General features: G+C 49.8%; 1 protein-coding gene across 1 annotated transcript; it reads left to right on the top strand.

The window, feature by feature from the left end:
- Nucleotides 1–126: 126 nt before the first annotated feature.
- On the top strand, nucleotides 127–2674 carry LOC135982531 (uncharacterized). Its single transcript, XM_065589571.1, has 2 exons — nucleotides 127–1110; nucleotides 2105–2674. The coding sequence occupies exons 1-2, from the start codon at nucleotides 534–536 to the stop codon at nucleotides 2578–2580; spliced, it is 1053 nt and encodes a 350-aa protein (XP_065445643.1). The 5' UTR covers nucleotides 127–533; the 3' UTR covers nucleotides 2581–2674.
- The last annotated feature ends 13230 nt before the right edge of the window (nucleotides 2675–15904 follow it).

Raw genomic sequence — 15904 nt, 5'->3', positions numbered from 1 at the left:
ATCTGTCTTTGTGTATCCTTTGTTTTTGTATTTGACACAAGCTCAAATAGCCTAAGCCTTTAGTGTCATCCACTCGGGCCTTCCAAGTCACGTGAGAAACTGGTTCAGCTGGATCTGAGTTGAAACACAGTTTCTTAGGCCTGGTCTACACTAGGCGTTTATGTCGAAGTTAGCGCCGTTAAATCGAATTAACCCTGCACCCGTCCACACTGCGATGCTATTTAGTTCGACATAGAGGTCTCTTTAATTCGACTTCTGTACTCCTCCCCGACGAGGGGAGTAGCGCTAAATTCGACATGGCCATGTCGAATTAGGCTAGGTGTGGATGGAAATCGACGCTAATAGCTCCGGGAGCTATCCCACAGTGCACCACTCTGTTGACGCTCTGGACAGCAGTGCGAGCTCGGATGCTCTGACCAGCCACACAGGAAAAGCCCCGGGAAAATTTGAATTTGAATTCCTTTTCCTGTCTGGCCAGTTTGAATCTCATTTCCTGTCTGGACATCGTGGCGAGCACAGCAGCACTGGCAACGATGCAGAGCTCTCCAGCAGTGATGGCCATGCAGTCTGTGAATAGAAAGAGAGCCCCAGCATGGACTGATCGTGAAGTCTTGGATCTCATCGCTGTGTGGGGCGATGAGTCCGTGCTTTCCGAGCTGCGATCCAAAAGAAGGAATGCAAAGATCTACGAGAAGATCTCTAAAGACATGGCAGAGAGAGGATACAGCCGGGATGCAACGCAGTGCCGCGTGAAAATCAAGGAGCTGAGACAAGGCTACCAGAAGACCAAAGAGGCAAACGGACGCTCCGGATCCCATCCCCAGACATCCCGTTTCTACGAGGCACTGCATTCCATCCTCGGTGCTGCCGCCACCACTACCCCACCAGTGACCGTGGACTCTGAGGATGGGATACTGTCCACGGCCGGTTCCTCAGACATGTTAGGGGACGGGGAAGATGAGGAAGGAGATGAGGAGGGCGAGGCAGTTGGCAGCTCTCACAACGCTGATTTCCCCGACAGCCAGGATCTCTTCATCACCCTTACAGAGATCCCCTACGAAGCGTCCCCAGCCATTACCCCGGACACAGAATCTGGTGAAGGATCAGCCAGTAAGTGTTGTAAACATCTAAACATTTATTTTTAACAAAACAGGAATATTAACAATTAAAAGAATGGGTTGTTCATGATTAGTGTGCCCTAGGCGCTTAACGGTTTAGTAAGGGGCAGTGCAAGTTTTGAAAAGAAATCTAGCAATGTCCGGTTTTCAGTGATTGTCCTGCACAAGCCGCTCTACTGTGTATTCCCTGCTACTGCAGCTACAGTAAAATGCGGTCTATATGTGCGGGGATAGAGCAGTAATCCTCCTGGGACATCTCGATGAAGCTCTCCTGGAGGTAACTTGAAAGCCGTTGCATGAGGTTCTTGGGGAGAGCGGCCTTATTGGGTCCTCCGAAGTACGACACGTTGCCGCGCCACGAGATTATCAGGTACTCGGGGATCATTGCTCTGCACAGCAGGGCGGCATACGGCCCTGGTCTTTGGAGGCTTTCCCGGAGCATTCTCTCTTTGTCGCTCTCGGAGATCCTCATCAGGGTGATGTCGGCCATGGTGACCTGCTTTTAATTAGGTAGGGGAATGTTAGTGTTGGGACTGCTTTCCCGTTCCTTTACAGAACTGTCACCGCTGGTTTGCAGCCACGCGGTGGAGGCGGGAGAGGGGCAGCCGAAAGGGATCGTTCCCGGGGACAGCCGCGAGGGGGTGGGACAGGGGCAGAGTTCCCGCTTGCCGGATTGCTGGCAGCAGGGACTGACATTGATTTAAATGTGAAATGAGGCCAGTGGTAATATAAAAGTTTTAAACTGCCACAAGTGTACGGCTTACCATGTCTGCCTGCAACAGAAATTCCGTTGTGCTGCCTCGCTTCTCAAATGTGCTGTTCAAGACCCCAGGCACAGAATGCGAAGGCCGAGAATTCGACCTTGTGCTGAGTGCGCATGTGAAAGGTGCTGTGCATGGTCTTGTTCACAGAGAAAGACTATGTTCTTTGTTCACAACTACATTTATCTTTCAGAGGAATTCACTCCCTTTTTCCCATTTCCACAGCCCCGTCTGCGACTGTCTCACAACCTAGCCTGGAATCACACTCCCAGAGGCTAGCGCGGATTAGGCGTAGGAAGAAGAGGACACGGGAGGACATGTTCTCTGAGCTTATGGCCTCTTCCCAAGCCCAGGCAGCACAGCAGACCCAGTGGCGGGAGAACTTGACCCGAATGCACCAAGCCAACATGGATCGGGAGGAGAGGTGGCGGCAGGAAGACCAGCAGGCGACTCTAACGCTGCTTGGACTACTGAGGGAGCAAACGGACACACTCCGGCGCCTTGTGGATGTTCTGCAGGAACGGAGGCAGGAGGACAGAGCCCCGCTGCAGTCCATCTCTAACCGCCCTCCCCCGCCACCAAGTCCCATACCCACCTCACCCAAAGTGCAAAGAAGGAGAGGCGGCAGAGTCCCTGCTAACTCTCACTCCACCCCTGCAGAGAGCTCTAGTAGCAGAAGGCTCTCATTTCCCAAAATTTGAAAAGTTCTTTCCTTCCCGCCTGACACAAGCCCACGTCCAAGTTTCACCTCCCAATGCCATGTGTAGTTGATAATAAAAAATTCGTTTCTGTTAACTACTGTTTCAATCATGTTCTTTTGGAGGAGGAGGGGAAAGGGGGTTGGAAATTGGACAGGACAGTCTCCTTTGGCAGGGTACATAGTCGGGGGCAGGCACAGCAGCAGGGCACATACACAGTGCAGTGATGCAGTGACTAGTTGCCCCGGTTAGTCTGGGAGGTTGTTTTGATGTAATGTTGGGGGGGGTGGGTTGCTCTGTGACTTTGTGGCGGGGGAGGGCAGTTACAGATCTTAAGCGCCGGTCCTTAGACAGGATCACAGAGCCACACAGCATGGGATCTGTAACCGTCCTCCCCCTGCCACAAAGTCAAATAGACCTCCCATACACACAGTCCCGATCAGGAGGGGTGACAGGCTCCGTTGAAACAAGCATCCCACCGCAGCGGAGCCTGTCAATCCTTGAGTTTAGAAGCTGCATTCGCATCACAACACTAGACCCGCCCCGCACCACAGTCTGCGTCCCAGTTTTAAAAAATTCCCGCTAAAACAGTATTAAAGAAAACGGTGTGCTTTAACAAAGTAGAACTATTTTTATTTCGACACGTGTGTTGGAGGGGGGGTGAAGGGGGTATGTAACTGGATAGGATAGTCAACATTACCTGGGTAAAGAAACGGGGGCAGGTTTAGCTTCTCAGTACACAAACTATAAAATCACAGGTTACCCTGCTCACTCAGGAACTTTGCTTTCAAAGCCTCCCGGATGCACAGCGCTTCCCGCTGGTCTCTTCTAATCGCCCGGCTGTCTGGCTGTGAGTAATCACCAGCCAGGCTATTTTCCTCAACCTCCCACCCCGCCATAAAGGTCTCCCCCTTGCTCTCACAGAGATTGTGGAGCACACAGCAAGCTGCTATAACAATGGGGATATTGGTTTCGCTGAGATCACAGCGAGTCAGTAAGCTTCTCCATCTCCCCTTGAGACGGCCAAAAGCACACTCCACCACCATTCTGCACTTGCTCAGCCGGTAGTTGAAGAGTTCTTTTTCAGTGTCCAGGGCGCCAGTATAGGGCTTCATGAGCCAGGGCATTAGCGGGTAGGCTGGGTCCCCGAGGATGACTATAGGCATCTCCACATCCCCAACAGTTATTTTGTGGTCCGGGAAGTAAATACCTTGTTGCAGCCGTCTAAACAGACCAGAGTTCCTGAAAACACGAGCGTCATGAACCTTGCCCGGCCATCCCACGTAGATGTTGGTAAAACGTCCCCTGTGGTCCACCAGTGCTTGCAGCACCATGGAAAAGTATCCCTTTCGGTTAATGTACTGGGTGGCCTGGTGGTCCGGTGCCAGGATAGGGATGTGAGTTCCATCTATGGCCCCACCGCAGTTTGGGAATCCCATCGCTGCGAAGCCATCTATGATCGCCTCCACGTTTCCCAGGGTCACTACCTTTGGCAGCAGTACATCAACGATTGCCTTCGCTACTTGCATCACAACAACCCCCACGGTAGATTTGCCCACCCCAAACTGGTTCGCGACTGACCGGTAGCTGTCTGGCGTTGCAAGCTTCCACAGGGCTATGGCCACTCGCTTCTGTACACTCAGTGCAGCTCGCAACCGGGTGTCACTGCGCTTCAGGGCAGGGGACAGCAACTCACAAAGTTCCAGGAAAGTTCCCTTCCGCATGCGAAAGTTTCGCAGCCACTGGGATTCATCCCAGACCTGCAGCACTATGCGGTCCCACCACTCAGTGCTTGTCTCCCGTGCCCAGAATCGCCGTTCCACGGCATCAACATGACCCATTGCCACTGTGATGTCCTCGGCGCTGGGTCGCCTGCTTTCTGACAGGTCTGTGCTACTCTCAGACTTCAGGACATCACCGCGGTGCCGTAGCCTCCTTGCCTGACTTTTCTGCATCTGCCTCAGGGAAACCTTTATGATAAGCTGCGAGACGTTGAGAGCGGCCACAACTGCAGCGATGGTCGCAGCGGGCTCCATGCTCGGAGTACAGTGGCGTCCGCGCTGTCAATGACTGGAAAAGCGCGCGAACTGTTTTCCCGCCGGCGCTTTCAGGGAGGGAGGGCGGGAGTGATGGACGGATGACGACAGTTTCCCAAAAGCACCCTCGACTCATTTTGTTACCCAGAAGGCATTGCCGGCTACACCCAGAATTCCAATGGGCAGAGGGGACTGCGGGAACTGTGGGATAGCTGACCACAGTGCACCGCTTCGAATGTCGACGCTATCACCGTTAGTGTGGACGCACAAAGTCGAATTACTGTCCTTAGTGTGGACACACACGTTCGACTTTGCAATATCGATTACAAAAATTCGATGCAAGTAAAATCGAACTACTCTCGTAGTGTAGACAAGGCCTTAGCTTGCTACCTACCCAGTGTGAATGGGACTTCTATATCATTTATCTTCTCCATTCCTCTCACTATTTTGTGTGACTCATTCATGTCCCCTTTGTGACTTCTTTTTCAAAGAATGTAGACCTAACGTCATCAGCCAAGCCCTGCAATCTGAAAATTAGTGGGTGTGGACGGTTTATAGACCCTGACCCTAGATTCCCACACTGACAGTGTCACAAATGATGACATTGTTGAGTAGGGTGAACATCATCAGCAATAGACAGAAATGCCATTGACAACTGTAAAGCTCAGTTTTTCCAAGTATATTTAATTGTTTATTCAAGAGGCGATTATTTCTTACCCTGTCATTGACCAGGTTGCTAGGCTGAGCAAAATGGGCCTTGATAATGAAGAATATTGATTTACTTGCCTTTTGCTATAATTTCATTTCACAGGAATATGAGCAGAACTGAATAAAATATTACACCTTTTTACTCTCATGGGTCCCAATCCTGTAATGAACTCTCCACAAGCAGTCCCCTTTGCCTAACACTAAGAATTTGGGCCTTAAGTTGCAATTTTACAAACTCTATCAAGTGTAGTACTTACTACTGTGAGTAGTCCCACTAATAGTAATGAGACTACTCATGATAGAAACTGCTATGGTCAGTTGATTTTGTGTTTACAGAACTGGACCTTTATACTGTGCCAAATAATTTATTCTTGCTCAGGGCCGTCCTTAGGCATACGCAGCATACGCAGCTGCGTAGGGCACCATGAAATTTGGGGCACCAAATTGACCCAAATTTCATGGTGCCCTTGGCAGCTGCATGCTGCATACGCGGCAGCACCAGCCCCGGTGACCAGCCCGCCCCCATTTCACCTCTTCCCCAGCAACACCGCACTCACTGGCAGCGTGGGGAAGTGGAGCAACCCGGCTCTAGCCCGCTTCACTCCACTAACCCCCGGCCCCAGTCCTGAGCCCCCTCCCGAACCCAAACTCCCTCCCAGAATCCGCATAAATCTGCATTAAAAGAAAGTTATTTAGGTTGCAAAGTCAAGCACTCAAGAGTTAAGATAGTAGTTGATAGTAGCCTAAATAAGGCCCCCTGTGGTGGTCTTTGGTGGTGATGTTCTCTGTTTAAGGACTCTTCTAAACAGTAAATTGTGACAACCATTTATCTGGGTGTGCACTTTGCCTGGCCAATCATTTTACATATACTGCTAACAGTTTCTGCATTTCTATTATTAACAAGAGTAATCATTGTAGGAAAATCTGACCTTAGCACACACACAAAAAGTTAAGTCAACAAAAATGGTTGGTGGGCATAGTGTGCTTCCATAGAAATAGGTTAAAAACTAGGATTCTGCCACCCTTATCCATGTTGAGTAGTGCCACATTCCATAGGTAGGCTTGGAAGGATTAGATTTTGATTGGTAAATTTCAGTAAATATCGATTTCACCATACACTCACAAACTGATGAAAAAAATTGTCCATCAATAATAATCAAAATTTAGAACTAGACAAAGTAAGAAACATGCTGCTTGAGAAATTATGAGAGTATGATTTAAGGATATTTACTTTGTATCTTTTGACGAGTGATATTGACCCTGCCTCCCAGCCTCCCTTCATTTTGCACAATTGTGAAAATTTAAATTGATAAAAATCTAAAAATAAAGCTTAAAAATAAACATTGACATTATCCATTGGAATTATAAAAAAATAAATATTGAATTCTGCCAAGCCTATCTATGAATAGTCCCGCAGAAAGGACTACTCAGAGTAAGGTACTACACAATCAGAGTAAGGGTATGTCTACACTACGGGATTAATCCGAATTTATATAATTCAAATTTGGGAAACAGATTATATAAAGTCGAATGTATGCGGCCACACTAAGCACATTAATTCAGCAGTGTGCGTCCATGTTCCGGGGCTAGCGTCGATTTCTGGAGCGTTGCACTGTGGGTAGCTATCCCATAGCTATCCCATAGTTCCCACAGTCTCCCCCGCCCATTGGAATTCTGGGTTGAGATCCCAGTGCCTGATGGGACAAAAAACATTGTCGCAGATGGCTCTGGGTACAGCCTCACCCCTCCCTCCCTCCCTGCATGAAAACAACGAACGGCAGACAACCATTTCGCGCCTTTTTTCCTGGGTGAACACTGCAGACTCCATATCACGGCAAGCATGGAGCCCGCTCAGCTCAAGACAGCAGTCATGAACATTGTAAACACCTCGCGCGTTCTCGTGGCGTTTATGCTGAGCCAGGACCAGAAAAACGAGGCGAGGAGGCAGCGGCGGTGGCAGCGCAGCAACAAGTGTGATGAGGACATGGACATGGACACGGACACGGACACAGAATTCTGTCAAACCACGGGCCCCAGTGCTTTGGAGATCATGTTGTTAATGGGGCAGGTTCTATCCATGGAACGCCGATTCTGGGCAAGGGAAACAAGCACAGACTGGTGGGACTGCATAGTGTTGCAGGTGTGGGATGATTCCCAGTGGCTGCGGAACTTTCGCATGCATAAGGGCACTTTCATGGAACTTTGTGACTTGCTGTCCCCTGCCCTGAAACGCCAGAATACCAAGATGAGAGCAGCCCTCATAGTTGAGAAGCGAGTGGCGATAGCCTTGTGGAAGCTTGCAACGCCAGACAGCTACCGGTCAGTCGGGAATCAATTTGGAGTGGGCAAATCTACTGTGGGGGCTGCTGTGATGCAAGTAGCCAAAGCAATCACTGAGGTGCTGCTACGAAAGGTAGTGACTCTGGGAAATGTGCAGGTCATAGTGGATGGCTTTGCTGCAATGGGATTCCCTAACTGTGGTGGGGCAATAGATGGAACCCATATCCCTATCCTGGCACTGGAGCACCAAGGTACCCAGTACATAAACCGCAAGGGGTACTTTTCAATGGTGCTGCAAGCACTTGTGGATCACAAGGGATGTTTCACCAACATCAACGTGGGCTGGCCGGGAAGGGTTCATGACGCTCGCGTCTTCAGGAACACTACTCTGTTTAAAGGGCTGCAGCAAGGGACTTACTTTCTGGACCAGAAAATTGTTGGGGATGTTGAAATGCCAAAACCAGTTGGGGATGTTGAAATGCCAATAGTTATTCTTGGGGACCCAGCCTACCCCTTAATGCCATGGCTCATGAAGCCATACACAGGCAGCCTGGACAGGAGTCAGGAGCTGTTCAACTACAGGCTGAGCAAGTGCAGAATGGTGGTAGAATGTGCATTTGGCCATTTAAAAGGTCGCTGGCGATCGTTACTGACTCGCTCAGACCTCAGCCAAACTAATCTCCCCATTGTTATTTCTGCTTGCTGTGTGCTCCATAATCTCTGTGAAAGTAAGGGCGAGACCTTTATGGTGGGGTGGGAGGCTGGGACAAATTGCCTGGCTGCTGATTATGTGCAGCCAGACACCAGGGCGATTAGAAGAGCACACCAGGAAGTGCTGTGCATCAGAGAAGCTTTGAAAACCAGTTTCATGACTGGCCAGGCTACAGTGTGAAATATTTGTTTGTTTCTCCTTCATGAAAACCCGCCCCCTTTATTGACTCATTCTCTGTAAGGAACCCACCCTCCCCCTTCCCCCAGCTTGCTTTCAAACCAAATAAAGTCACTATCGTTTAAAAATCATTTATTCTTTATTAATAGATTATAAAAAGAGGGAGGGAACTCGGGTGGGGTTTGGGAGGAGGATCGGCGGGAAGGAAAAGACCACTAAAAAAAGGTTAAAAAAATGACAGCCTTTTGCTTGGGCTGTCCACTGGGGTGGAATGGGAAGGTGTACAGAGCCTCCCCCCACGCGTTCTTACACATCTGGGTGAGGAGGCTATGGAACATGGTGAGGGGGGAGGGGGGTTATACAGGGGCTGTAGTGGCACTCTGTTATCCTGCTGCCGTTCCTGAAGCTCCACCAGATGCCGGAGCATGTCTCTTTGCTCATGCAGCATCCCCAGCGTTGCATCCTGCCTCACTGATCTTCCTGCTGCCACCTCTCATCTCGAGCATCTCTCCTCTCCTCACGTTGGTCCCTCCTGTCCTCACATCGGTCCCTTCTGTCCTCACGTTCACTGGCTTCTTTCCTATACTTTGAAACCGTGTCCTTCCACTCATTCAGATGAGCTCTGTCACTGCGGGTAGATTCCATGATTTCTGCGAACATCTCGTCTCGCTTCTTCTTTTTCCAACGCCTTATCTGTGATAGCCTTCAGGACGGAGGAGGGAGGCTTGAAGAATTTGCAGCTGCTGGAGGGAGGGAAAAAAGGAGAGAATTTTTTAAAAAGATACATTTTGCAGAACAATGCTTATACTCTTTCACGGTGACCAACACTATTCACATTACATAGCACATGTGATTTCTGTGCAAGGTCGCATTTTGCCTCTTAATATTGAGTGCCTGTGGCTTTGCTGCTAGAGATCACAGACGCAGGTCCGGGCAACAGAATTCAGCTTGCATGCGGCCATGGTAAGCCATTGTCTTTCAGCTTCTGCGCCCTCCTTTCCCACATACCAAGCAAAGCCCGTTGAGTGCTGCAGTTTTCCTGTTAACATTCAGCAGCAGAAAACAAACTAACCACCCCCCCCCCATCAAATTCTCTGGATGATCGCTTTATCCCTCCCCCCACCGCGTGGCTGGTATCCGGGAAGATCCCTGCAGGAACCAAACTAATACCCCACACCCTGCCATGAATTCTCTGGGATGATTGCTTTACCCCTCCCCCCCACTGCATGGCTGGCATCAGGGAAGATCCCTGCTAGCCAAACGCGAAAAGCTCTGGGCCAATTCCCCCCCCCCCCCCCCCGCCCTCCGCGCTTGGCTAACTGCAGGGAAGGATTTCTTTTCAGCCACAGGCAAACAGCCCAGTAGGAACTGACACCTCTGTCCCCTTAATTAAATTCCCGTATTTAAACCAGGTTACCATGAGCGATATCACTCTCCTGAGGATTACACAGCAAGATAAAGAACGGATGTTGCTTGAATGCCAGCAAACACCGGGACCATACGCTGCCAGGCTTTGTCATGCAATGATACCAGATTACTTGCTGCAAGCATAGCGCGGTCAAGTGTCCTACCATGGAGGACGGAATAAGGCTGCACTGCCCAGAAACCTTGTGGCAAGGCTTTTGGAGTACCTCCAGGAGAGCTTCATGGAGATGTCCCTGGAGTATTTCCGCTCCATCCCCAGACATGTTAACAGACTTTTCCAGTAGCTGTACTGGCTGCGAATGCATCCCAAGTCCTCAGGGCAAAGTAATCATTAAAAACCCTTGCTTTTAAAACAAGTTTTATATTTTAAAAGGTAAACTCACCTGAGGTCCCTTCCATGGGGTCGTGGTCTTGGATACTGGGTTGGGAGGGTTGGGCGGGTACTTCAGTCAGGCTGAGAAAAAGATCCTGGCTGTTGGGGAGAACGGAGTGCTGGGTGCTCTCTGCAAGCTCAGCCTCCTCCTCCTCCTCTTCCCCGTCCGCAGAATCCTCAGGTGTAGCTGATGAGATTATCCCCGCCTCGGAATCCACGGTCAGAGGTGGGGTAGTGGTGGCGGCCCCCCCCTAGAACTGCATGCAGCTCATCGTAGAAGCGGCATGTCCGCGGCTCTGACCCGGAGCGACCGTTTGCCTCCTTTATTTTTGATAGGCTTGTCTGAGCTCCTTGACTTTCATGCGGCACTGATCTGAGTCCCTATTGTGACCTCTCTCCATCATGCCCTTGGAGATTTTTTCAAAAGTTTTTGCATTTCGTCTTTTTGAACAAAGTTCTGCTAGCACTGAATCCTCTCCCCATATAGCGATCAGATCCAGTACCTCCCGTACGGTCCATGCTGGTGCTCTTTTTCGATTATCGGCCTGCATGATTACCTGTGCTGATGAGCTATCTGTGGTCACCTGTGCTCTCCACGCTGGGCAAACAGGAAATGAAATTCAAATGTTCGCGGGGCTTTTCCTGTCTACCTGGCCAGTGCATCCGAGTTCAGATTGCTGTCCAGAGAGGTCACAATGGTGCACTGTGGGATAGCTCCCGGAGGCCAATACCATCGAATTGCAGCCACACTAACCCTAATTCGAAAAGATAAAATCGATTTTGGCGCTACTCCGCTCGTCGGGGTGGAGTACAGAAATCGATTTAAAGAGCCCTTTATTTCGAATTAAATGGCTTAGTTGTATGGACGGGTGCAGGGTTAATTCGATTTAACGCTGCTAAATCTGAATTAAAGTCGTAGTGTAGACCAGGCCTAAAGGTGGCAGAATCAGGCCCCTAGGCTCTGATCCTGCAGTCTGCTCTGTGTACTCATGTGAAACCCTACTACAGTAGAAAGAGAGCCTGAGATATAAGCCCTTGCATCAGAGGCCTGGTTTGAGGCCTGAGCTAAAGTAGTGGGCAAGCTTTGCTGATATAAAGCAAAGTTAGCAAAAGTCAGGCTGTGAGCAAATGTCAGGCTCTGCCTGCTGCAGGTTCACAGAATCTGGCAAGAACAGAACTGATATTGCAGAAACACACATTCCTAAGAAGTGCTAGTCACAGAGTATTCATGCAAACACATCCCAATATCAAGTAGAACCAGAACATCCCGATATCAAGGATGGTACAAAAACATTCCTCAGGGATAACCAGAACACACTGACCCCTCCTAAAAGATAAGGTCAGTATGAGAATAGGTAATGGCAAAGTTTTGATTGAACCAACATGTACAAAGTGATGGGTGATAACTAGCTGTGTCATGGGGCAGTAACTAACTATGGGCAGTATTAACTTGTTTGTATTGTGGTATAAAAATGTATCTCAGAGGAAGTATCTTTGTCTGGCTAGGGAGGAATGGGAAATCCCGCCATTCACTAAACTGGTCCATTGTTACAGGCATACATGTATTAGTGGTCCGGTAGAGTCTGCAGAATACTAGTACCGTACTTCATCAACAATAAACCTGGTTGGGTGTCTTCATCCCTTAATGGATCTTGTGGTCATTGGGCAGTTCGCTCGAGGTCTGCCATGCCAGCTGTCTGCGCAGGGCTGGGGCAGCACACAGAGGGAACACATACACACAGCCAAACATCTATCAACATCTTTCTACACCTACTGATATCAGGGTTCTATGCATGCTGAACAGGAGGTCTGATAAGTTATATGTGTGACACAGGGGCCCATTGGTGGTTCACTACACTGTCAGCAACTCTTCTGAGGCCAGACAAATTCACTACACCTAACACATTGCTGTCATAGTATTTATTTATAAAGAATGTTGTGTGAGGTATCAAATGAAAGCTGTTGACACACTAGGCACTAATATCATTGTATTAACACTGTATGAGAAATTATGTACACTTACTGTTATTATCCTGTAAAGTTTATAACAAGGCAGAGTGGAGAAACAGGTCTTTGCGCAGCCGAAAACATGTCTATTCAACAATCCCTGTCTCAAATGCAAATTAAGCATTATGAGACAACTAAAATGGGAGTTACCAGGGCTGGCTCCAGGCACCAGCTGACCAAACACATGCTTGGGGCGGCACCTTGTAAGGGGCGGCCAATCTTCGGCTGGTGGGGCGGCGCTCGGGGGGTTTTTTTGTTTGTTTCGGTGGGGCAGGGTGGCGCTTGGGGGGGGGGTTGTTTCGGCGGCGCAGGGCGGTGCTTGGGGGGGGCTTGTTTCGGCGGGGCAGGGTGGCAGCCCTTTTTTTCAACTTAAAGGGCCCTTTAAATCGGTTTCTTTACTCCACCTCCGACGAGGGGATTAGCGCTGAAATCGGCCTTTCCGGGTCGGATTTGGGGTAGTGTGGATGGAATTCGACGTTATTGGCCTCCGGGAGCTATCCCACAGTGCTTCATTGTGACCGCTCTGGACAGCATTCTCAACTCAGATGCACTGACCAGGTAGACAGGAAAAGCCCTGCGAACTTTTGAATTTCATGTCCTGTTTGCACAGCATGGAGAGCACAGGTGACCACGCAGAGCTCATCAGCACAGGTAACCATGATGAAGTCCCAGGATTGCAAAAGAGCTCCAGCATGGACCGAACGGGGGTACGGGATCTGCTCACCATATGGGGAGATGAATCAGTGCTAGCTGAACTCCGTAGCAGTAAACGAAATGGCAAAATATTAGAAAAAGTCTCAAAGGCCATGAAGGACAGAGGCCATAACAGGGACGTACAGCAGTGCCGCGTGAAAATTAAGGAGCTAAGACAAGCCTACCACAAAGCCAGAGAGGCAAACGGAAGGTCCGGGGCAGAGCCACAGACATGCCGCTTCTACGCAGAGCTGCATGCCATGCTAGGGGTGCAATCACCACTACCCCAACCCTGTGCTTTGACTCCATCAATGGAGAATCACGCAAAAGGGAAGTGGGTTTGGGGTACGAGGAAGATTATGATGAAGACAATGAAGATCGCTCCCAGCAAGGAAGTGGAGAAACCAGTTTCTCCAACAGCCAGGATATGTTTATCACCCTGGACCTGGAACCAGTAACCCCCGAACTCACCCAAGGCATGCTCCCAGACCCTGAGGGTGCACAAGGGACCTCTGGTGAGTGTACTTTTGTAAATATTACACATGGTTTAAAAGCAAGCGTGTTTAATGATTAATGATTAATTTGCTCTGGCAATCGCGGCCAGTACAGCTACTGGAAAAGTCTGTTAACGTGTATGGGGATGGAGCAGAAATCCTCCAGGGACATCTCCAGAAATCTCTCCTTCATGTACTCCCAAAGCCTTTGCAAAAGGTTTCTGTTTCTGGGGAGGGCTGCCTTATCCCGTCCGCCATGGTAGGACACTTTACCATGCCAGGCCAGTAGCATGTAGTCTGGAATCATTGCATAACAAAGCATGGCAGCGTATGGTCCCGGTGTTTGTTGGCATGCAGACAACATCCATTCCTTATCTCTCTTTGTTATCCTCAGGAGAGTGATATCATTCACGGGCACCTGGTTGAAATGGGGTGATTTTATTAAGGGGACATTCAGAGGTGCCCGTTCCTGCTCGGCTGAACAGAAATGTTCCCTGCTGTTAGCCACACGGTGGGGGGGAGGGGTGAAGTGATCATCCCAGAGAATTGGGTGTGGGGGGGCGGTAGTTGGGTTTGTGCTGCATGTTAACCCGGAAACCCCATCCCCTCCTTTTACATTGCAAATCCATTTTAAATGGCCAACCCAACGGGTGCTTGGTATGGGAAATGAGGGTGCTGCTGTTTGAAACCATTCCCACATGTTATGAAGGTTAAAAAAGCCAAAAGACTGTGGCTTACCATGGCTGCCTGCAAGCCGAATTCTGTTGCCTGGCACTGCGTGAGTGATCTCTCACACCAAACCGTCAAGCCCTCAATATAAGAGGAAAAATGCGACCTTGTAATGAAAGCACATGTGCTGTGTAATGTGAACAGCAACATTTAACGTGAAAGAGTGTACCCATTGTTCTCTAAAATGTGTCTTTTTTAACCACCTCTCCCTTCTCCTCCACCAGCTGCAAATGTTTCTCCTTCGCAGAGGCTAGTGAAGATTAGAAGGAGAAAACGGCGGACTCGGGATGATATGTTCTCGGAGCTCCAGATGTCCTCCCACGCTGACAGAGCACAGCAGAATGCGTGGAGGCAGTCAATGTCAGAGTGCAAAAAAGCACAATATGAACGAGAGGAGAGGTGGCGGGCTGAATCGCGGGCTGAAGAGAGGAAGTGGTGGGCTGAAGAGGATAGGTGGCATCAGCTTGCTGACAGAAGACAAGAGTCAATGCTCTGGCTGCTGGAGCATCAAACTGATATGCTCCAGCGTATGGTTGAGCTGCAGGAAAGGCAGCAGGAGCAGAGACCACCGCTACAGCCCCTGTGTAACCAACAGCCCTCCTCCCCAAGTTCCATAGCCTCCTCACCCAGACACCCAAGAATGCGGTGGGGGGGGGGCCTCCGGCCACCCACCTCCTGGCCTCCACCCCAGATGATTGCCCAAGCATCAGAAGGCTGGCCTTCAATAAGAGTTAAAGTTTTAAACTGCAGTGTGAACTTGTCCTTCCCTCCTCCCGCACCCCTCCCGGGCTACCTTGGCAGTTATCCCCCTAGTAGTGTGATGAATTAATAAAGAAAGCGTGAATGTGAAGTAACAATGACTTTATTGCCTCTGCAAGCGGTGCTCGAAGGGGGGAGGGGAGGGTGGTTAGCTTACAGAGAAGTAGAGTGAACCGGGGGGGGGGAGGGGGGAGGGGGGAAGGGTTCATCAAGGAGAAACAAACAGAAGTTTCAGACCGTAGCCTGGCCAGTCACAAAACTGGTTTTCAAAGCTTCTCTGATGCACACCGTGCCCTGCTGTACTCTTCTAACCGCCCTGGTGTCTGGCTGCGCATAATCAGCGGCCAGGTGATTTGCCTCAACCTCCCACCCTGCCACAAATGTCTCCCCCTTACTCTCACAGATATTGTGGAGCGCACAGCAAGCAGCAATAACAATTGGAATATTGGTTTCGCTGAGGTCTATCCGAGGCAGTAAACTGCGCCAGTGTGCTTTTAAACATCCAAATGCACATTCTACCACCATTCTGCACTTGCTCAGCCTATAGTTGAACAGGTCCTGACTACTGTCCAGGCTGCCTGTGTATGGCTTCATGAGCCAAGCCATTAAGGGGTAGGCCGGGTGCCCAAGGATAACTATAGGCATTTCAACATCCCCAACGGTTATTTTCTGGTCCAGGAAGAAAGTCCCTTCCTCCAGCTTTTGAAACAGACCAGAGTTCCTGAAGACGCGAGCATCATGTACCTTTCCCAGCCATCTCACGTTGATGTTAGTGAAACGTCCCTTGTGATCCACCAGGGCTTGCAGCAGCATTGAAAAGTACCCCTTGCAGTTTATGTACTCGGTGGCTTGGTGATCCGGTGACAATCTATCTGTCTATCGCCCCACCACAGTTTGGGAATGGGTTCTGTCTATCGCCCCACCACAGTTTGGG

The sequence above is a fragment of the Chrysemys picta genome, chromosome 3, assembly GCF_011386835.1.
Source record: "Chrysemys picta bellii isolate R12L10 chromosome 3, ASM1138683v2, whole genome shotgun sequence".
Lineage (NCBI taxonomy): Eukaryota > Metazoa > Chordata > Testudines > Emydidae > Chrysemys > Chrysemys picta.
The sequence above is the reverse complement of the archived record's forward strand: the minus strand, read 5'-3'. Positions and strand labels throughout refer to the sequence as shown.

Excerpts from the sequence above, each read along its gene's own strand:
- LOC135982531 (XM_065589571.1), top strand. The coding sequence starts at position 534 with ATGCAGAGCTCTCCAGCAGTGATGGCCATGCAGTCTGTGAATAGAAAG. Across the intron at positions 1,111-2,104 it reads ATCTGGTGAAGGATCAGCCA|CCCCGTCTGCGACTGTCTCA; the intron begins GTAAGTGTTGTA and ends CCATTTCCACAG.